Source organism: Erigeron canadensis, chromosome 6 (assembly GCF_010389155.1).
Source record: "Erigeron canadensis isolate Cc75 chromosome 6, C_canadensis_v1, whole genome shotgun sequence".
Classification (NCBI taxonomy): domain Eukaryota; kingdom Viridiplantae; phylum Streptophyta; class Magnoliopsida; order Asterales; family Asteraceae; genus Erigeron; species Erigeron canadensis.
In genome coordinates, this window is record NC_057766.1 from 37,645,823 (window position 1) to 37,668,048 (window position 22,226).

General features: G+C 35.5%; 2 protein-coding genes across 2 annotated transcripts; both read right to left on the reverse strand.

The window, feature by feature from the left end:
• Positions 1-172: 172 nt before the first annotated feature.
• LOC122603441 (basic leucine zipper and W2 domain-containing protein 2-like) lies at positions 173-4,145 on the reverse strand. The gene is made up of 8 exons (XM_043776141.1): positions 4,001-4,145; positions 3,676-3,699; positions 2,244-2,349; positions 2,052-2,120; positions 1,400-1,893; positions 1,055-1,316; positions 679-887; positions 173-424 (listed from the first exon to the last, which is right to left on the reverse strand). The coding sequence occupies exons 1-8, from the start codon at positions 4,003-4,005 to the stop codon at positions 358-360; spliced, it is 1,236 nt and encodes a 411-aa protein (XP_043632076.1). The 5' UTR covers positions 4,006-4,145; the 3' UTR covers positions 173-357.
• Positions 4,146-8,055: 3,910 nt separating this feature from the next.
• LOC122603101 (sister chromatid cohesion 1 protein 4) lies at positions 8,056-18,819 on the reverse strand. The gene is made up of 16 exons (XM_043775717.1): positions 18,274-18,819; positions 15,786-16,047; positions 15,471-15,568; positions 15,339-15,382; positions 14,227-14,285; positions 12,940-13,006; positions 12,311-12,848; positions 12,049-12,219; positions 11,404-11,964; positions 11,172-11,313; positions 10,280-10,416; positions 9,078-10,132; positions 8,918-8,951; positions 8,722-8,830; positions 8,507-8,636; positions 8,056-8,429 (listed from the first exon to the last, which is right to left on the reverse strand). The coding sequence occupies exons 1-16, from the start codon at positions 18,395-18,397 to the stop codon at positions 8,331-8,333; spliced, it is 3,630 nt and encodes a 1,209-aa protein (XP_043631652.1). The 5' UTR covers positions 18,398-18,819; the 3' UTR covers positions 8,056-8,330.
• Between the last annotated feature and the right edge of the window lie 3,407 nt (positions 18,820-22,226).

Here is a 22,226-nt window from a genome sequence, read left to right on the forward strand (position 1 = left end):
CCACCAAGCCAGAAGCGTGAGTCCTGCTGGCAGTTAGGTACAGTATCAAACTAGTTTAGAGTTTGCACAACTGTACTGAACTGTCAAGTTCAATTTTTTTGTTTTACCACTCTTCCTGTTCTGGACTTTCGTACAGGAACATCAAAAGATCAAAAGAAAGTACAACACAAGATTTTAAAGACATAACCAAGCTAATTATGAGCTAAAGTAGGATTAGTCAACAAACACAGATTATTGAAATTAATCCAGCAAACTTTGACAAATGACAGCAATTGGAAAAAGTTAAAAGAGTACACACGAAACATCTCAAGTTTTAACACTGATTAGACACAAGTGGAGATAATAGGACGAAGACGTCTATTCCTCCTCTTCTGCCTCTTCCAGCCACTTCACAAACGGCTCCAATGCCTTCACAAAACTTTGCCTAAACCATTAAACAAACACCACATTAGATTATTACGTGACACTATCACAACCAATAATAGCAGACATTCAATACGGACGTAGATAGTGCTCAGGATATCTAAACTCTAGTTTTCTTCCTTCTATTTAGAGGATTTCAATGGCATGTGCAGAACACCCTATCATCTATTACAATCTTTGACAGTGTAACTCGATGTCTGAAATATTGGAGGATTTAAAAAAAAAAAATGTGCATAAACTCCAGTAACTGCATACCTTCCCTTTGGGTTGGTTCCTTTACGGAACCAGTGAAGAATAGTGTCTTCAGCAAGAACATCTTGGTCATAGAGCGATCTCACAATTTCGGGGAACAACTTCATCAGTTTGGTATCTTCATAACATTGGACTTGAACCTTGTAGAGAAGTTCTAGCTCAAGCTTCCCGCTTGTACAGAAGGCGTTCAATAACTTCGCCCATGTCTTCACCTGCACATTATTCCATAAAAAACCACTTTAACATAGCTGGTATGTGTGTCAAAGTAAAGACATTATTGTACTTCTATTTACAGTTTTCTGTAAAAGCAATACCATAAGTAGATATAACCAAGAGGCTAACATGTAACAATCTAACACAAGTAATGAAGCATAACTACCTGGCGGAGAGCCAAATTAGCATTCTGTTGTTGGTTCTTCCCTGACCATTGAACAGAATCCATCAAAACATCCCACAGGATCCTCACCACTTCAATTTCTGGCAATTTAGCATCCTTGACATGTTGCTTGACAGTTTCTATCACTTCTGAAATATCAACTTCCTCTGAAATCTGAGTTGTCAAGGCAGCTTTCATTTCCTTCACCTTCACCTCAAAGATCTTCTTGTCATTATATTCAACCAAAGGGGCCATCCCTGCTTTGCTGCAGTTTGACAAGTGAACTATTAGACTTCAGCACAATACTACCCTATTAGATAATGCAACAAATAACAAACTTTAACTTACGTGAAATGCTCAGAGAAAGCTTCAGCTGATCTCTTTCCGGATGGGAAGAAATCAAGGAGATTGTCCTCCATCTTGCCACGTTTCAAGATGGAGATGAGATCATCAAGGCTGTTATCAATCAGATACTCCTTGAAAAAGTCAGTTATAAAAGTAAGAACAAGCCCTTTTCCAACTAGGTTATCCTTAAGAAGTGGCTGGAAGACTGTCTCTGGTGGCAGACCAGAGAGCTTCTGGGAAAAGGCAAGCGCTGTGAAAATTGCAAGCTTAATTCGTTCATTTTCCTCAAAGAATTCAAGGGACTGAAGGAATCTTCGCATAACATTTTCAAGATTCTTAATGAGAAAAGGCCTTCGCCTCAAAATCTTCTGTATGTAGATTACAGATGGTAAAATGAGTTCCCGCTTAGCTTCGCAGTCTAAAATAGAGAAAGTATGGCGCTCCCCTTCATCAGGCTTTGTTGTTCCTGGTTGAGTACGGCCACCAGTAAAGACAACCTGAAACAGTAGAATACATAGCATAACCTCATCATGGGCATATAGAATCATAGAATACTCGGCATAATTATCAACATCTGAGCTGATAGATAAACAAAGTAGAGCCATAAACTCTACACACCAAAAATAAAAATTAGAAAACAAAGAAAGAGCCTTGCCTCAAAAAAGGTGTCACCATATCTGCTGAAGTTAAGGTCTGAAGATTCAATGCACTTAGCAATTAGTTCCTGCAATTTAGTAGAAGTTTAATGAAACTGATGTTGGGATCTTAAAAGTAAAGCAGCTATAGAAAGAGGAGAACGGAAGGACCACTAAATAAAACGTATTTGATCAAATTAAATGTATAATACCAAATCACCAGCATTATCCAGATAGATCTGGACCACTGCATCCGCAAATGCTGCAGGGTCCAGAGGGGCTGCAATATTCCGTTTGCGGGTCTTGATCCGCTGGCCACTATAACACAAATAGATACGATCAAGACCAAATATTTCCTCAGGCTACTAAGAGAGTTATCAAGTCTGACACAAAGGAGTGTTTGTCTACATTAAAATTGGCACAACGGCATAAAAATGAACTCCCAAGCATATAGACTTCCTTGGTCCCCATATGCATGTTATAAACTATGAAACATGTAATAAGGAAAAAAAAATGCATGTTATAAACTATGCAACATATATACGGGAAAGAAAAATAACACACTAAAAACAACTTTAAGATAAAACCATCTTCCACAACTCGTGGGTTATGCTAACATGTAATTCTGCAACTACATGGGCTAGAACCATAGTTCGGTTAGAATAACAGCCGCTAAACTGTAGAAAGTGAGAAATAAGACACATGAACCTCATGGGGCTCATGATAGATAAAGTGCGACATGGATGGTGCAGTCGACCTTTTGACCACTCTGGCAACTGAACCTCATGATAAAGTGCATCTATGACATTTTGTCCTTGATTAGACTGTTGTCATAATCTCTCATAATCATATCATTCGTCCTCGTCAACATATATCCAAATAATGAACAAAACAAATCTATATGATCATATCATTTTAAAACAACACCTAACTACTCTATCTAAAACCATATACTTGTAGTAAAACAAAAATAGAAATTATTAATGAAATCATAGTTTAATCTGTCTATCGAAAATTCGAACCCAAAACTAACTGGTGCAAATGTTACCTATGCTCTAATCGATAATCAAACTATTAGCTTTCTAGAAAACGAAAAGAGTTCTGAGCCAATATTCACAAATATGTATCATAAATTTTTTTTGGATATTGCAACATAAAAAAGATATCACAATACACGAAAACACAAACTTAGACATCAGATTAACGAAGATTACATCTCCTTCTAGATAATTAACATTAACAGCTAATTCATAAAACTATAATAAAATAAACAGATGATCTGTCAGCCAAACATTAACCTATCAGAATAGTCAAAACTCAAATAATACCAAACACTATTAAAGACTGCCGATTTTCAATTGCTAAAAGATACTAGTATACAAACAATAGGATCACCCCAAAGTCAAAATCACATTTAATAAAACACATATCAAAAAGTCATCATGCATTTAAAATACTATTAACGTAAAACAACACAATTAATCATTTCCCCTACGTCTATACAGTATACAATTATTAATATTTATATAATATATATAATAATCATTTCCCCTACGTCTATACGTCTATACAGTATACAATTATTAATATAATATCTATAATATCTATATACGTAAAAAAGTTGTATATAAGAGCATAACTTACCCTAGAGTGGGCTTCTCCTTCGAGCTGCAAAAAAAAAAAAGAAAATTGTATCAAAACAAGATCCAACAATATATATGCAATATATGGATATAGATATACATACATAGACAATCAATCGGAGATTGAATCTATATACAGAATCTAAACCCTAACGTTTCGTTTCGACCTAATATAATTATATATAATTATATAAAGAAATCTTCTTTCGGATGATTTAAATCACAATATATTGAAAAAATAGATCTGGAAACCTAATATCACAAAATAAAATTAAAAAAATAAAAATAAAAATAAAAGAAAGAAAGAAAGAAAGAAAGATCAAGACCTCATAAACCAAGTCGGAGTTGAATCGAATAGCAGGCGAGTCTCGACAACGAGGACTCACGGCGTTGTTGATGTGAATCGGAAAATTAATTGATATATATAGAGAGAGAGAGAGAGAAAGAGAGTAAATGAACGAAATGCAGAGAGAGAAAGAGATATGAGATATTTTCTATTTTTGAGGGGAATAAAAAAAAAAAAACAAAAAGGAAGAGGAAGAAGAGGGTTACACTTCTTTATATAACAAACTCTTGACACGCCCCGCCCCTTTTTTTTAGCTTAGGTGCACCGTTTGATTGATTGAGATGTGATGGTGGTAGCTTTCACTTTTTAGGTCAAATCCCCACTACCTTTTTTGGCATGATTTTAGCGTTACAAGTTTTTCATTTTAAGCTTTTAACCTATTTGTTTGTGTAAAAAATAATAATAATAATAATAAATTTGTACTACAGTAACTAGCACGGTACCCGCGCTATGCGGCGGTGTTCGTAGCGGCGACGGTGTTGGTGGGGGACGACTGTTGATGGTAGAGGCGGCGTCGAGTGGTATAGATAATTGATGTAAAAGTAATAATGTAAAGAGTTAATTGAGATACTTTAAAAGATTAAGGACTAATGGTGTAATATATCATTAAGGTATAACGACCGGACTCGATAAATCGAAAATACAAAATTTTTTTTTCCTTACCCCCACTGCGCCGCAGTGGGTTGAGAACTCTCCACTGCGCCGCAGTGAAAAAACTCGGCACAAGAAGGAAAAAGCCCCGCTGCGCCGTAGTGGGTTCATCACACTCCCACTGCGCCGCAGTGGGAGGAATATGAATTCAGGTCCGAAGAATTTCACTGCGCCGCAGTGGGCAAAGCTAGCCTCACTGCGGCGCAGTGGCCTATCTACACAGCAACATTCAAATAAACAATTTTTGTACCAAACCCAAATCCCCAAATTACAACCCAACTTCAACACATGACATATTGCAGAATTTCAAACAAGTATTTGACACCATAACGTACATATTTACCAATATCATTTGACCCAAGGACAACTACACCATCAAATGGGTCAATTACCAAATTTGACATTTTCACGACCATAAGGAGTAAACTTTGCCAAGCTCACAAGACATAAAAGAAACCATTTACAGGAATGTACCAAAATGCGACATAAAACTACCAAAGCATCAAGAGCCAAAGTCGGGAGGGACGTCTAAGTGTCTAACCTAAAGAATGCCATTCATTCGAGAATAGCCAAATACCTTCCAAAACCACTAGCAACCTTCTCTCTAGCTTCCAACCAATTCAAACCTAGTTCCTTCTTCCGGAACTACCTATAACAAAAGGGGAAACATCTAAAAGGTAAGCGAAAAGCTTAGCGAATATGCTTGCATAAAATCATATAAACGAAGGAGGGCCAATGCACAAAGGACTATTGCATAAAGACTATGACACCGTCGTGTCATATCTAAAATGCTCACCTTTGTGTCAAGCGCATTACATGGATCCATTTAAGCAAATGATTACAATCAAATATCAAATATAACAATAACAATGCTCCACATGAGCTATGGCCACCAATTAGGCCCGTAATCAAAGAAAGCCACTACTTAGGCTTAACGCCAAATCAATTACCACACATGGAACGACTCAACATCATATGGTAATTGACCCGACGATTATACAAAGATATGAAAGTATACTCACCTCCTTCACGACACAACAACAAACCAAGGTAACCGCAATTTGCAACAATTCAAGCTTTTAACCTATCAACATATCATATGCACATATAAGACAACATTCACATTTCCTAGCTATTTCACTAAAACTAAGCCATCCTTTCACTAGCATTCCTAACCTTAATCCCTCCCATTAAGTCATTGAGTTGCTTATTTAACAAAAACTCATATTAATCCAAGAACTCATCATCATCAACATCATCATTTAGCTAGCAAAGCCACCCTTTCCTTATTTGGGGTTTTAATACCAACATTCTCATTATTAACGATTTCAACATGCAACCCAATGACATAATCATAATATACAAGAATTTTAGGGAAGAATTCATATAGACACGCATTACTAGCAAAATCTCCAAATTTCACCTTACAAGAACCCTAATTCGTAGAAAGGAAAAGAAATTAGGTTAAGAATTCTATACCTCAATGATGGAAGATAAAAGATTAGGGTTTTTGAATCACAATTCCACCCCTTTTCTTCCTTAATTTCGGCACCACCACCACACTCCAACTCAAACCCTAACTTTTTGATTTCTAATTTAATTTGAGATAGTTAATAATGTTATTAATCTTGGATGAATTACTTAAGTTGCATGAAGGGAATAGATTTCTTGATTGATTTGAATTGAGAGGAAGGTTGGAGAAGAGTTCTTGAAGGAAATGGAATTATGAGTCATAGGAAAGAAATTGGCTGGCACTTCTCCTTAGTGCCACGCCCTTACTCACAAAATAGAGGGTATTTCACCCGCTATTCACTAAAGTTCCAACTAAATTAACCCCATATTTAAAAATAAAATACTAGGAACTTATTTTAATGTCAAAATTGTAAGAAAAGTTAATTTATTACCTTAAAATTCTTGGGGTGTTACATAAGTGTATTTTAGACATTTTCCTCCATGTGACTTTCAACATGGGGTTATTCTTTTTATAATATAGTATAAATAAGACCGCATGTTTAAAATAGCATTAAATAAACTAAAAGTTTCTTTGAATAATGATGATTATATTTAATTGACCACAAAATTTACCAATTATCTAGTGTCTTCGTACGTTTACATGGCATATGTTAGAATTTTTAAAAGTTTATGTTGTAATTAAACTAAATACTTATTGTAGGTAAACTAGCATAATACCGCGCAAATGCGGCGGCGGTGGCCACAATGCGATGGTGACGGGCGACGGTGGCGACTGACAGTGGTGGCGACGAGTAGTGTGGGCTATTATGTAAATCAAATTAATATAATGGTTAGTATAGTTATTTTAAAGGTTGAGGTATTAATGGTGTTTTTATTTCATTTAGAGTGGGGTTGTATCGTATTTAGAATGTATTGTTTTAATGGAAGGCAATTCTGACATTTTCTCCATGTAACTTTTAACAGGGGTCTATTCTTTTTAATAAAGAGTATAGATATATATAATTTTTTTTTATATGATATAACCTTGGTTGTGAGGATACAATAATAAATTAATAATATTGAATTTTTAATATTTAAGTGAAAGCTCGAATATTTATATGGTAGCACAATATAAGTAAAATGGGTTGGGCATTGGGCTAGTTTGTTCGGCAATTACCATGACGTGTCATTTTGCATCATAATATTGGTTATAATGGAGGGTGTAATGTTGGGTTTTGAGGCAAATTTATATGATAACCATTAATTGAAATTTTGGTATGGTGTATGTGGATTGTTAAAGAGCATAAAATTAGAGAAAGTGGCATTTAACATTAAAATAAAAACATATAAGTTCTTATAGAATGTGCGAAAGTATTTCTTCCGGATCCTCTTTTAGTTATGTATTAAGAAAACTATGTTTACCTTAACAGGTACAAGCATATTCCAAGTAGTATGGTGGCTAGTGGTAATGTTACTCGAAGAATTTCATTACTAATGATGTAACTTTGCATGATCTTCTCGTTAAAAAAGCTTGTAGAATCAATATTGAGCCGTCAAGAGTTGGTTCTCAAGAGCGCACATGAGCAACTAAAAAATTATCTGGAGACTGGATCTGGTCATGACATTATCAATTTGAGTGATCCGAAACAACTGCCTAAAAATTTATCAATGATGTAATTTTGCATAATCATCACGGTTAAAAGGTTGTAAAAACCCGCCAAGAGTCATTCCCCTCCAGCATGAATAGTCCTTGGAGCTCCATGGTTATCAATAATATAATGATTAATATGCCAAGTATTTGACTACACTCAGTGTCTCAAATAAGCGAGGCCATAGTCAAGATGTCGTCAACAAGTTATCAGAAACCACCGCAAGTTAGAAGGTTTTATCAATCACAATTCACAACTTTGGGAGATCGCAAACACGATTAGATTACATGATAATAACAGTAGCAATAAATTAGCATTGATTAACTCTATATACGTATATACAAATAAATATGATCCATAAAACATCAGACTCTTAACAACCATATCGAGTGCTACATAATCTACTTGACTAGTTGACTCCATGGTTAAAGCTACCAACATAACTTAATAAGCTACAAGACACGACATTAAACAAACAACAGATCTAAGTAAGGGCAGTAATCCACAGCTCCAAGCAGTTCCTTGGTTTTGCCAGTGTGCATAATCCGTAATTTTTTATTAAAAGTCTGATTTCAAAAGCTTCGCTCGAGGAAATACATTGATGTTTTCGTATGGATCTGGCTGCTCCACGTGGATGTAATCCTTTGTCTTAAGAACCTGCAATTGCATATATTCACCTATTACTTGGCCCTGGTTAGAGTGATGCAAATACACGAATATCATGACGAACATACCAGTGTTTCAAAGAACATCCTTGATGCTTCCTTGCGCGTTTTGCCAACCAGCAGGTTGTTCACACAAACCATATTCCTTCCACGCTCTCCTTCTTTGTCAAACATAATTTGGAGATATTTTGCAACGGCCCTACCACGAATTAAAATTCTCATAAGGGTAAACATATAACCTTTAATAACGAGTACCCTACAGAATAGCATGTACAGATACATACTTTGTACGTGAAGACCATCCAGTGTTATCAATAACCCGGGTTGTTTCCACATCAGGCGCATAATCGCCACCAGCATCATCATCATCAACATCATCAAAATTTAGAAAATCTGGAGAAACACATGTTAATTCATATTGATGCCACCATGCATTTAGAGACATTAAAATCAGAAATAAAGAAAAGCAAGAATACACACCTGTATCAGGTTCAACTACAGAATGAGTATACTCCTGCACCAAGAAAACAACAATGAAAGTTTCAGTTGCTCATTCTTTTATAATATTTGAACTAAAGAATAACATCGTGAAACTTTGTAAGCATCATATGACAATTTTCATTATGGTAAATGGACTTGCCTCATCGTCAACCCTTTTATTTTCAGCGTTGTCTTCTACGTTCATTTCGGTTGTCGGGAAAGTAACCTGATGACCTGAATTTTCTCTTTCTTCCACAAAAGCATCTACCATCACCGGATTCACTTCGGCATCGTATGCTCCAGCCGTTACATAGTCTTCACCAAATATACCATGATAGACCAACTTCTGGGCATCAGACTCGCCATTTGGATTTGATGCTGCACCTTCGTTTACTGCTTCTTCCTCATCTCTCCTGATTTCATCGTCATGTTTTTCCCCTGATATTTCTCCAATGGATGCAACATCAACCCTTGCTTCAGATGTCACACTACTTCCAATATTGCTATTTATATTCATGTTAGCAGAATGTAAACCCATATTGTCATTTGAGTGGGCACCTTGTTCAGCTGTTTGCTGAGAAGCATCAATTTGGTTAATGTTTTCAACAACATCTGGTGTTGCCGACACGTCATAATTATGGGTTGGGACTACATTATCATGTGTCAGTGATTCAGCCTCAATAGGCATGACAACATCTGAAAAGCTTTTTGGATCAATCTCCATTGCAGTTCCCTGCTCCATAAGATCATGTTCAGAATTGAACGGTTCAGCCACATCTCCAGAAGTATGTATCGGTGTTCGACTCTGGTAGTAATCTAAATTCGTTGTATTGTTATCGTATGTGTGGCTGTCCGTCACCAAAGGAAACCCAGGTGGCCGCCCTTCATATACATCTTTATCTCCACCAGTCACCAAAGGAAACCCTGGTGGTTGCCCTTCATAAACATCTTTATCTTCACCAGCCACCAAAGAAAACCCAGGTGGCTGCCCTTCATAGCCGTCTTTATCTTCACCAGCGTCTTCTTTAGAAACATTATCCCCAGCCGAGACACCCATGTTGTTTGTCCCAACTTCAAGTTGAATGTTATTTTCATTATTATGAGGAATTGATTTTGGGTCAGCTCCACCTTCTAGAGAAGCATCACTTTGAGAGACAACTATTTTACTTAGATCATACGGCTGACTGTGCAAGGAAGACAATTTGAACGACACCCCTGTAATAAAATGTATTATAACTTGGTGAGTCCAGCAACCTCCAACAGAACGTTCTATTTTCCATACGTGGAGATATGATCAATGAAAAATAAAATACAAAAAAAAAAGCAAGCAAAACATTCAGAATTGGTCCACAAACAGCTCACCTGTGAATATGGGTTCAATAAAAATTTCATCTTCCCAGAATTGTTTTTCAAGCATTGAAATTTCAGAGCGAGTGCATGGAGCTTTCTTTCTTAGTCGGCGAATGTCTTCAGTGTTCGTCAATTGCTGGCGTATTGTGCTGTTTGAATAACAACTTTATTAGCAATTACAGACATGAAAAAAATCAACTCAGCAGTGATTGCGACTAAAGTGGCATTCATGTCTCCCATAGTCCTCTTACATTACATAAATGGGGTTTCGATCTTCCCGACATTCATGTTATTATCCTTTCATAGTTTCATGTCATTTTTTACTATGTAGTTCGGTACTTGATATATACAGATGTCCAGAAACACTAAATGTGAATCAAGTGGCAACCAATATCTCCTATATCTTATATAAATTATGGGGTTTTGGTCCTCCCCATCTGCATGTAATGTTTCACTCTAATTTGCTTTGATAATTTATTATCACAACTTTTTACAACACTTTTTCATCTTAACTTTACTCTAGCTTTAGAACACATACAGGGCATACGTGGAACTGATCTTACTTCTATAGATACACACAAACAATACATATATAACATTTTCAATATATGATTATACTCACAGCAGCAATATTAAAAACGCAGAACGATTTGAGGTTGACCCTTTGAACGATTCACCTTATGATATTTTATGTGAAGTAATTTTTTTAATGCAGCACTACTTTTAACTTCCTCATAATGATTTTCTTACTTAATTGTAGTTTAAATTATCTAAAACGCTGTATATTAAACAATGCCGCAATTTTTTGGGTAACTTGCACAATTAGATGAATGAAGGATATAAAATTCAAGAACCAAGAGCAAACAGTGGGCCTAACTAAATTCAAGAAAAGAATAAAACTTACTCGCCATGCAAAACCATATAATCATCCATGAGCACCTTCCTTTTCGACATGCCAGTTTTGGGAGTCTTGGGAGCAGATCGACGTCGCTTTGTAGATACAGGAGGAGTGGGCTTCATTTTTAATATTGAAGACTTTCTCCCAACTGCACACAAATGAAAATCCTTATTGAAGAACTGTTTACAGAATGGCATTTAAAACAAAAATGAAGAGAGGAGAGGGATGCCATGCATACCTAATATTGAAGACAACAAATCACCATCATTCAGAACGGACTGTTCAGTCCTATTAGTGGTGAAAAAAGATTGGTCAGTCCTATTTGTGGTGAAAAAGGATTGATCAGACCTATTTGCGGTGAAAAAAGATTGTTCAGTATTATTTGTGGTGAAAAGGGGCGGCTCAGTCATATTTGTGGTAAAACGAGATTGTTCCATCATATTTGTGGTGAAAAAGCCTGCAGACTGATTCAAATCCAAACTTTGAGCAGTCATCGAGCTTTCAGCAAAACTGCGTTTTCTTCCGGAGGTTTCTGTGCATTTTTCGCCTGGTGTAGTTTCTGGTACAAAGTTTCTAGGTACATCTGAAAACCCTTGCGGTAAAGAGAGCAGTTTTTCAGGAGCAGGAAAGTCAGAAGTGTAGTTGATGTTATCAACCTGAACCTCACTTTCAATTATGTTGTCCACCTGTCTGTTTGATACATTAGATGCCAACTGGACGTCATCATTCAGACTAGTTTCTGAAAGATGAGCTTCTGGCAACTTTTTATGGAATGCTTCAGTTACATGTATCCCTTCCCCTGGAACATAATTAAACAATTGGAATGTAAGTGCGTGCAGGGAAGTTAGATTGGATGGTAAAAGAGATTTAGCAAGATTCTTACCATTAATTTCATGATTCAGGAGAGTTACACATGGCCTAAGACTTGGGAAGGAAGCACTTGACATGCTTTCCTGAGTAGACTGAGCGAAAATTATGGGATCCTTGGGTTCCAAAATGGGTTCAGTGTTTGATTCCAATTCAGTGGTAAGGTAGCCTAAATTCTCCTGATCCCCTGCAGCATTAAGAGAAATTGATATCCAAAATAAGAGAGATCCTTATAAATATATTCAACGTGACTACACGAGTAATGTCATTAAACATGCCTTGATGTCCAACACAATTTTCACGGTTATCATAAACAGTCCGAACTCCAGGCTCCCCATCCCTACCATGTTTATCTAGATCTTCTACATTGGCAGAATCCTTGGACACAGGAACAACAGCTTCAGACATGGACTTAACATGGTCAGCTAAAACGGATTCTGTAAAAGGTGCTGAACCAAGATCGTCCATCAGCATCTTTTCTGTTGCATCAATGTGTGGTAATGATTTCTCATGTGGCTCAAAACCATTATGATGTTCATGAGACTCGGAATTATTGTGATGTTCATGAGGCTCAAAGCTATCATGATGTTCATGATGCTCAAAACTATTATGATGTTCATGAGGCTCATTAGTGGACGCATTCTCTAAGTTCTTCACCGCGAATTCTGTTATGGTATGATTTTCTGGTTCCTGGTGATCATCACATGCAGAAGTTTCTTGAATGTTGGATAAATTTGGCTCCTCCCATAGTCCAGGAGTACACGGAGCCTGGGCATAGTCAGCTGGTTCATTGTCTCCATCATCCTCTTCCATTTGCTAATATAAAAGAAGGCACGAACGTAAAATTTGGGGTTTTGAAATCAAAATTAGAAAAAAATATAGAAATAACTACAGCTTTCTTACGGACCTGATTTACAACACCACTGGATGCGGGTGCTTTGAATTGAAAAGATGCATGCGGGTCAACACCGTAACTGCAATACGTAATTATGTTAGAACCACGTAGCCTTAGATCAAAACATTAGATAACTGACAGGAAGAAAAGTAATCTAAAGGTATTGAGGATAACATTTATTATAAAAAAAAAATAAAATTTAACCATCAACATCAGGAGACGCAGCTGGTAAAACCGTTATTAGTATCATCAAGCAACAAAAAGTTCACCATTTACATGACCACAATTTTCCACAAAAGGTGCCTATGGTCGTGACATAAGTATTTGATTAAACACACACTAGAAAATATATAAGAGAGGACGGGGAGCAAGTATCATTAAATTTTAACCACGAAAAGAGCTGATTGCCTGATTACAAATTGGTAAGTTGACTGTGAGCAAACCCTTAGAGCATCGGGTATGCATTCATAGTGGTCTTTGGAGTAGGAGAGGATTGCACACAAGGGTCTGTGGTGAGATGTTTTTTTTTCCCTCGGACACATTAAATTATTAAAAAATCAGTGGGCCTGGGGTCATTCAGGGTAGGGATGATGCACAACAGTTGTAAAAGTGGCGTGTCCTTAGTGGGATGGGGAAAATGATATGGCGTCAGGGTCACCCGGGTGGACTACTGCACACCCGAGGCTCTTAACAAAAAGTTCATTTCATATCATGCTTTGGAATTCCATAAGCATATATGCCCATACATACATAGAAACTGGAGTTGCTAAAATTTCAGGTATCAAGTATAATAAATGTAATGATTATACATCAAAAATACAAAAATGTCCATTCTTAAATTACAAATCCCTTCAGCTTTCGCGACCATTCTACACACGCTTAGTTAAAGCTAGTTGATGAAGAAGATGAAGGCCAGCATTGACCAGATAAAATTTGTTACCAAAGGAAATTTTGTGTTAGCGGATAAAGCAGTAAGAACCCAAAATGTTTGTCTTATAACTATAGAGAGTAAGAGCATAAGAGTTCGATGTACTGGTTGCTAAAGAATAATACATCAAGTACAATGTATGTAATGACAATACACAAAGATAGAATAACCTCTATTCTGAAATTTGAAACCAAATTCAACTTGGGGCCATTCTACATAAGTTTGGTTAAAGTTGGTTAATATAGAAGATGGAGGCAAGTTCTAACCAAATAGATAATTAGATACGGTAAGAAAGAATCTTTGTGATCGGTAAATAAAACCTAAAACTCCGTAATAGTTATATAATATAATCCAAAAGAGAAAGACCATACTCTGAATTCGATGTGCCAGTAGTATGTTCAGCATTCGCAGCCTTCTCAACCAATAATTCCTGCTTGCACCAAATTTTTTAAAAAAAACTTCAGATAGACTTATGCAAAATGCAAATAGCTACATGGCCAAGCAATATACTTATCTTCAGTTTGTACTTGAAGTTGCATAGCTTGTGTAAAAATATAATGAAACACTTTAGATAGACTCATACAAATAGCTACATAGTCATGGAATATACTTATCTTTAGTTTGTAAAGTTGCATGATTTGACTAGAAATTTGATGTTTTTACTAGCAACAGCACTAGGTGTGTCACTAATGCATCATTACATATAGGAACTGATGCTTTGAATTAAATGTACAATATAAGTGCACATAATGCATTAGTGATGGCCCAAGGGCCATCAGTAGCAAAGGGCCAAAAGCCAACATTTAATTAGCAGATCATGTGATGTTATATCCTCAGGATATGAGATATTCTAATATGATGTAAGATTTAAAAGTAAGATTATGGGTTATGCTTTACGTGTGGCCGTGGGTTCCAATTAACCAAACATTGCAAATATACTACTTTGCAATTGCTTGAATATTTAGGTGAAGAGCAAATACAGTCTGAATTTCTTTGAAGTTTCAAACTCAACTCCTTGAATATATAAATGGAATAAAACCGAACTCCAAAGTGAGCTCTTAGATTGAAAGCTCCTAACGTCCATTAACCATCATACGAAATCATAATTATTAGACAGATTATTGACGATACATTGCTAATGTCTTCACGAAACCACTATCAACAGAAAGTTTTCTCTTCTTAGAGTCCAAGCTAAAAGTCGGTCCCCAGCTATAGATCACGAGGGAATATTAGACAGATAATTAACGATACATTAGCCTGGCCCAAAGTGTGTATTAGCCAATTAGCCTGTCCCTAATTGGGCCTGTTATATCTATACATATGTAGCTCTCCTTGTATTCTATCATTGTACAATAACAATTGAATATAATATACCGCTTCATAAGATTTTAGTAATTGGGTCGAATAATGGAGAAGTCGTTATTATATTTTTGCTAAATCTAAAAGTGACTAATCATTGCAACCAGATTTCTCGCATTGTTACCTCGTCAAGGTCCAAACCAGATGCATCACCATCACCAAACCTCTCTACAAAATGGAACATATTTTAAAGATCAGATTTGGAAAACTGCATGAAAAACTATAAACGTCTTTCAAAACAGAAACAGATACCAACCATCAAGCCCAAATTTGGATGTAGAGAAAACAACACCATCCATAGTATCTTGAAGCGTGATTTGCTCTTTTGAACTAATGTGGTGATCAACGTAATTGCTGCAAAACATGCAGATCAGCAACCAAACATCAGTACAAAGTGGTAAAAAAAAAAAGTACCAACAGGGACAATACATGTTCATTCTAACTGTCTCATAAAAGTTCAGCCTTCAGATTTTAGATACAATTTTTGAATACCACAATGACTACACGTGCAGATGCTTTACTTGAATATCTTAAAAAACAAGAAACAAAAACAAGTTATTGACACACTAACCCATGCAAACTTTCACTATCTGGAAGCTCAAAATCATCTAGATCAAAAGTCTCTGGCAGGGTGATTGAATGATATGGAGCAGTAGATTCTTCGGGTGGCAAGTCAACCGCTGTAGAACGAAAGGCTTGCTTCACTTTAAGCAAAGCCTCACTGCAATCATCGAAAAGGTAATTGACTTTTCTTGAGTATATCCTAACCACGCCAAGCAAAAGATGACTGGACAACCGAAGTGCAATAGGCATCTCAGGGAAGAGAATCGAGTCTGCCAAAACCAAAATTAATTAAGAAGTGAAGCAATTTATATTGTTAAAAGCATGAGTCCAGCCAGCCATTTGTTTCTCTATCTATTTTCAAGTACTTGCTTGTATTGTAATACATACTTAGACTAATCTTGATCTGAAGCAGTAATACACAAGGATAAAAACTGACCAACATAAATATAAAATATACAACATATCATTTACCGCGTGTTTACATATATAGCGACAGTATGAGTGTAAGACACACACTTAACATATGATTCAAGCCTCAAGGATACCTATATAATGTTACGATCCCACATCGGCCAAGTACAGGATTGGTTGGTGGTTTATAAGTCTAGGTGTCCCCTCCTCCTTTGAGCTAGCTTTTGGGAGTGAGCTCTACATCTAGCTTATGGCTTGATGCGAGCCTATCATGCGATGGGTTCGTATCATATAACAAGTTCACAATGTTTAACTAACATCTCTTTGTGGATATCCAGATTTGTTAAATGCACAGCTTTTATGCATAGAATACTTTTCAAAGACTTTCTCGAGTGTAAAGATGCCAATGACTAATATTCAGTTCACAATATAAAAAAACAACCATTATTTTTATGTAAAGGAAATTAGTGTGAGAAGAGTTCATGAAGCTGGATTTACTGTTGAAATGAAAGTGGCAAGTATGCTTGTTGATGGCAAGTGGAATCGGCCAATAAATTGGGTAACAAGGTTTCCTATATTAAGGGAGATTCCTATGCCTGTAAATTTAGAAAGAAATGACAAAGTGGTTTGGCAGCAAAATAATGGGAATTATGGAGAGTTTGCTATAAAAAGAGTGTGGAATGATCTCAAAATAAATAGTTCTGAAGTGCATTGGAACAAAATTGTATGGTTCTCTCAAGGAATCCCAAGTCACATGTTTATCCTATGGATGGCAGTTCAAGAAAGATTACAAACTCAAGACAAAATTGCAGTGTGGAATCATGAAAATAATATGAAATGTTACCTCTGCAAATCAAGTATGGACTCTCATAACCACCTATTTTTTCAATGTAGATATTCTAAAGTAATTTGGGAGGAATTGTTGCAGAAGTGCTCACTTTAGCAACATAGATGGAGATTGGCAGGGCATTATCACATCAATGTCAGCAAAATGTGGTAATAGTGCAGTTGCAAATGTGATAGGGAAACTAATTTTAGGTGCATCTGTTTACTATTTGTGGCAAGAGAGAAATAGAAGAATGATTAATGGTGAAGAAAGAAGTGAGAGGGCAGTAACTGAATGCGTTTGTGAAGCTGTTAGAATGAGACTTATGGGGCTTAAGGTTAAGAAAACTATGAATGTGATAAAGGAATACAAGAAGTGGGATGTAAAACCAAAGTTTGTAGGGGATGAATAGGTATGGGAGTGAGGAATCTGTGCTTTAATTAGTGCTTGCGAATTGGAATAGTGAGCCGTGAAAGATGAGGCTACTTGGTCCTCTTCTAGCACTGATTGTGGGATTGAGAAGACTTGAGTTTCTGGTTTGTTTGGTTTTGCAAGGTGTCTCTGGGATGTATAGGAGTTATGAATCAGTCTGCACTTTGATTGAAGTACTTGGGTTTGTCCAAGTTACTTATATATGTAAATATGTAAATACTTTGGTTAGTAATATAATTCACATTTTCAACAAAAAAAACCACCATTATTTTACGATCAGGAGTATTACCTTTAAAGTAGTGGTCATTAGACGAATTTGGTTAAAAGAAAGCTACCTATAGCAATATTGCATAAAGCTTCTTATATGTTACACCTATTAATCTGTAGTTCCATAGGATGCATAAACGTACACTATAAGAATAACGTGGGTTTCCTAGAATCAGCAGGTCCTGTTTCATTTGCTTCTTCCAAACAAAAAAATAAGTCTACCAATTCTTCCTTAGAAGACTAAATCATTTATAAAACTGAAAAGCAAAAACATGGAACTTAAAGCTACTTGGTACTCCCTCAGTCCCCTAGTATAACAAAGGTATGATTCTCGACAAGTAGGCCGCAAAGTTCATAACTTTTAACGGTGAAATGATATTAAAAGACTTCAAGGCTACAAACCACTTTCCAGGTTCTAAACTACTCGAATAAATAGATACTCAACAAAGATAGATAAATACTTTAATAAATAAACAGATTAATGAACTTAATACATATAAAGTAACAAACTTTATGAAAAATCCAAGTTATAAATGATGGAAAAAACAATAAATATTACCTACAGATACACCAATATCAGTATCTGCAACTTGATTTTTTCTAAGCTTCCTTTCCAAATGAGCTGCAATCCATATAGTCCCTAAAGGACCTTTTTTAGCTAATATAAACTGTGAATAAAACATCTTTCCTTCACAACTTCATAAAATGGTTAAAAAAACCCCAATTATTTTACAAAAAGATACAAACTTTATCCCTAAAATCACACTAATTCCTTAACTTGACTTCAAAGGCTGATGTTTGGTAGCTCATAACATAATCAATTACTAGCTCAATTCAAAATGGAAACCCTAATTACTTAAAATCCCCAAAATTTGAAAATGGAAACCCTAATTTGGTGAAACTTGAGAGCGGATCTAATTATGTTTTGGAATTGGGAAAGCGAGCTGGAAGTAGTAGGTAATTAATTAATTATGCGGTGGAATGAAATGAAAAGGGGGCTTAATTTTGGGGGTGTTTTTGAGATTTGGGGGGAGCTTTTTGGAGAGAGAGAAGAAAAAGGTCAAAGAGTTGGTGTCGGAGACTTATTTTATGTTGATTGGATATGGTTTAAAAAGTCCGGGCGTACTCATGCCATGTTGTTGTCTTGTGTACTTGGAACTATCCCGGTACCAATCCTGACGGTACAGTTCCAAAAATTGCCAAAACGATTCTTGACCTGAACCCGAAATGGTGTTTAGTACCGGTATTGGATAGTAAACCGGTCTCAATCCCACAAACTATCAATAATGAATACTGGTCTCGATCCCAATGGACGAGATTGAGACTTTTAATTTCTTGACCATCCCTGTTTATATTTTGTATTTGGGTAAATTTAGCCTCATGTCAAATTGCGAGTTTAATGACATTTTTAAAATAAAATGATCATAAGAAAAAACAAACTGGTAATACAAATGAAAAGATTAAAAATAAAATGAAATAAAATAATGTAATTCTAAAATACTATATATTTTATTTCAAATTATACACGAACTGATTGTCTCGTTACTACCAAACTCAAATATGACTAAATGTGGGCAATGATTTGTTTTAATGTTGCAAAAGTTCATAGTCTTTCTACATTTCCTACACAAGGTGGGGTATTTTATCAAATTTTAAGGATAACATTGGGTGGGTAGTAACACACTTGCTTCTTATTTCCCTCGACTATATGCATTGTAAATATGTATAAATGTTAAAGTTTGTCATAGATTATGTGATGGTGTATTAATATGAAATTCGTGCAGGCGAATTCAAACGGGGATATAGGATCTATACATTAGTGAAATGACCCAATTACTTTGCTTCGTCCAATTGGTTGATAAAGATGATGTTTGGATTTGAATGTTCCTGGTCAAGATACGTTTCAGTTGGAGGTTTATGTTTCATCATTGTTCGTGTTCTTATTCCTAATGAACCAATAACCATATATGATATGGAATCCCTTGGTCCTTAAATAGATTAATGTATTCATGTGAAGATTATTTAGAGATCATCTAACTGCGCAGTTTAATTTGAGTCGAAAAGGTTGGGATCTCCTAATAATGTGTCATGGTTGCTCTTTCCATGTGAAAATCGCCACACACACATTTGATTCTTGCAATTTTGCTACTAAAGTTAATGCCCACATGGCCGAATGGTTTCAAATGGATATTCCAAATGCCCAACCGTTGGGTATGATTTCAAAATAATTTGTTTCCAAATAAGTTCAAGCAGTACTAGAGGCAACTATTTTCGTTTTGTGGTGGTCGTTATAAAAGAATCGGAACTTGATTACCCATGATGATAGCGTAAAAATATGTAGTTTTTCAATATTTTATTTCATTGTCTTTTTCGTGGATATTTAGTCATAGGAAAAAGTCTAATGTTTCTTGGTCGTTATGGTCAATGAGTTTGTCCCTTATCATGTAATTCCTTTGTAATTGCTTTTGATTTTACGTCAAATAACGCTATATTATACATATCTAAATAAGCGCTATCTGGTCTTTTTAAATAATATTTATAACCATTTGATCATAGATAAATGTATTTTACGTACTTATCATTTGCATAGGTGTTTTGTAGGTAAAAATAAAGACTTGAACAATAATCGGTGGAAAAATAGATCAAAATAAGTTAGAACGGATAAGGAAGTCAAAAATTGCACTAAAAGACAATACATGGAAAACCTCAATAGAGGGAAGCATACCTCGATAGAGGAATATGAGTTCGTCAAAGGGGCGTGCAGATTCAAGATTTTGAAATCAAACTTCTCGTCGTTTTAGCATGATTTAATTGATTGTCACTTAGTGTAGGTGTTGTACCATTGTTGATCTTTAATGAGAAACATGTTACCCCATCAATAATGTAACATTGAAGAGACTCGGGGTACTGTGGCTATAAAAAGAAGACGCACTCGTAGAAGAAACCGTACATCGAGGGATCCAAAATCTATTACTACTCCATTTCTATTCAGTTACTGCACTACAACCACCATACGTCACCATCCACAAAACAAGTTTACGTTATCGTAACTTCGTTCACAAATTACCATTAACATACGAAAGCTTTCGGTTTTGTCCCAGTTCCAAATCATAAACACCAACACCTCCACCATTACTTTCAGTCACAAACAGATGTTAAACATCGCTAAAACAATTACCCTAAGTCTCGTAAAGTTTCGTTGATTCATTTACAAGTTATCAATAACAAGCTTGAAACTTTCAACTTAGTTTTAACTTTTGTTCACAAAATAAAAACACCTCAAATCACTTTGTTACTGTAATATTAAGTATTTAAAGTGTGTTGTAATGTCCATAAGGTTACCAACAAGAGAATCACATATTGATTATTGTTGTTTTTTTTTCCCTTCAATAGTCAGCAAAGAATGTTTAAGAACCAAACTCATTAAACTAAAAACCAATTTTTTTTTTTTTGTGCTGGCCGTAAACTTATGGTCCATGACCGTAAATTTACGGCTCAATTACAACTAGCCGTAAAATTTGCATCGTAATTTGCTCTTAGATTTTTTTCGTCCCTGTTTGAAAACAACTCAAAATTGCAAGGACCGTAAATTTATGGTCCGACCTGCAGAATTCCATTTTAGCCAAAAATCCATATTTCACTTTTCATGCTACAAAATCTTTAAACCAAAACACCAAAATGAGTAAAATAATATATTACAACATAATTGATAGATCCATAACCTTAACCATTGAAATATACATTAAAACGACCAAACGGGTCATTCGCCCAAAACGATCTTTCAAAGCAAAACGATCATGTCAAACTTTAAACACCATGTGAACCATTTGCAAATCAAATTCCAGATTTTATCCTAAAATAAGTTAAACCAAAAGAACATTGTATCATGAGTCATCATGGTTATTAGGGATAGTCTATCAACAATTACCCAAGTTGTCAATTCTTCCAAACTTCAAAACTTGAACTCTAACTTCACGTCACCGGCTCCTTGTTCTTGCTACTACTACCTACTCCTATAAAACATCAAAAAACTAAAAGTAAGCATTAAAGCTTAGTGAATACATATGAATATGACCAATATTATCTTTACAATGATAAGGTATACAACAAATTAAGCCATTCAAATATCAATCAAAACAATAATAACAACAAAGCATGATCATGTCTTTTCTACTTGACCAAAGATATATGCTAGTAAGTATCTCATGATCTACTAGTCTTTCATATAAAATGTGCTAGTAGGTACATTATCATCTACTAGTCTTACACCAAACCAATGTATGCTAATAGGTATATCTTCATCTATTAGTCTTACACAAATTTTACACACAAATGGTGTCATAGTGATTACTCATCTATGAACTCCATAACACAAATATAAACACAAACATATGTACTCACCTTGATTTTTAGCTAATAGATTCTACTTGATTACTATGCTCAATGTTATATTCTCCACCACCTCCAAGGACAATAATATAATTGAAATCTAATTTCCTTCCCCTTTTTCTT

Bases quoted from the DNA above. Each gene is read 5' to 3' on its own strand.
- LOC122603441 (XM_043776141.1), bottom strand. The intron at 2,350-3,675 runs GTAAGTTATGCT...TTTGTGTTATAG, and splicing joins AAGGAGAAGCCCACTCTAGG to TGGCCAGCGGATCAAGACCC. The intron at 2,121-2,243 runs GTATTATACATT...ACTAAATTGCAG, and splicing joins TGGATAATGCTGGTGATTTG to GAACTAATTGCTAAGTGCAT.
- LOC122603101 (XM_043775717.1), bottom strand. From the start codon at position 18,397: ATGTTTTATTCACAGTTTATATTAGCTAAAAAAGGTCCTTTAGGGACT. The intron at 15,383-15,470 runs GTTGGTATCTGT...TCCATTTTGTAG, and splicing joins ATCCAAATTTGGGCTTGATG to AGAGGTTTGGTGATGGTGAT. The intron at 8,952-9,077 runs GCAAGTCCATTT...TTCTTGGTGCAG, and splicing joins ATAAAAGGGTTGACGATGAG to GAGTATACTCATTCTGTAGT.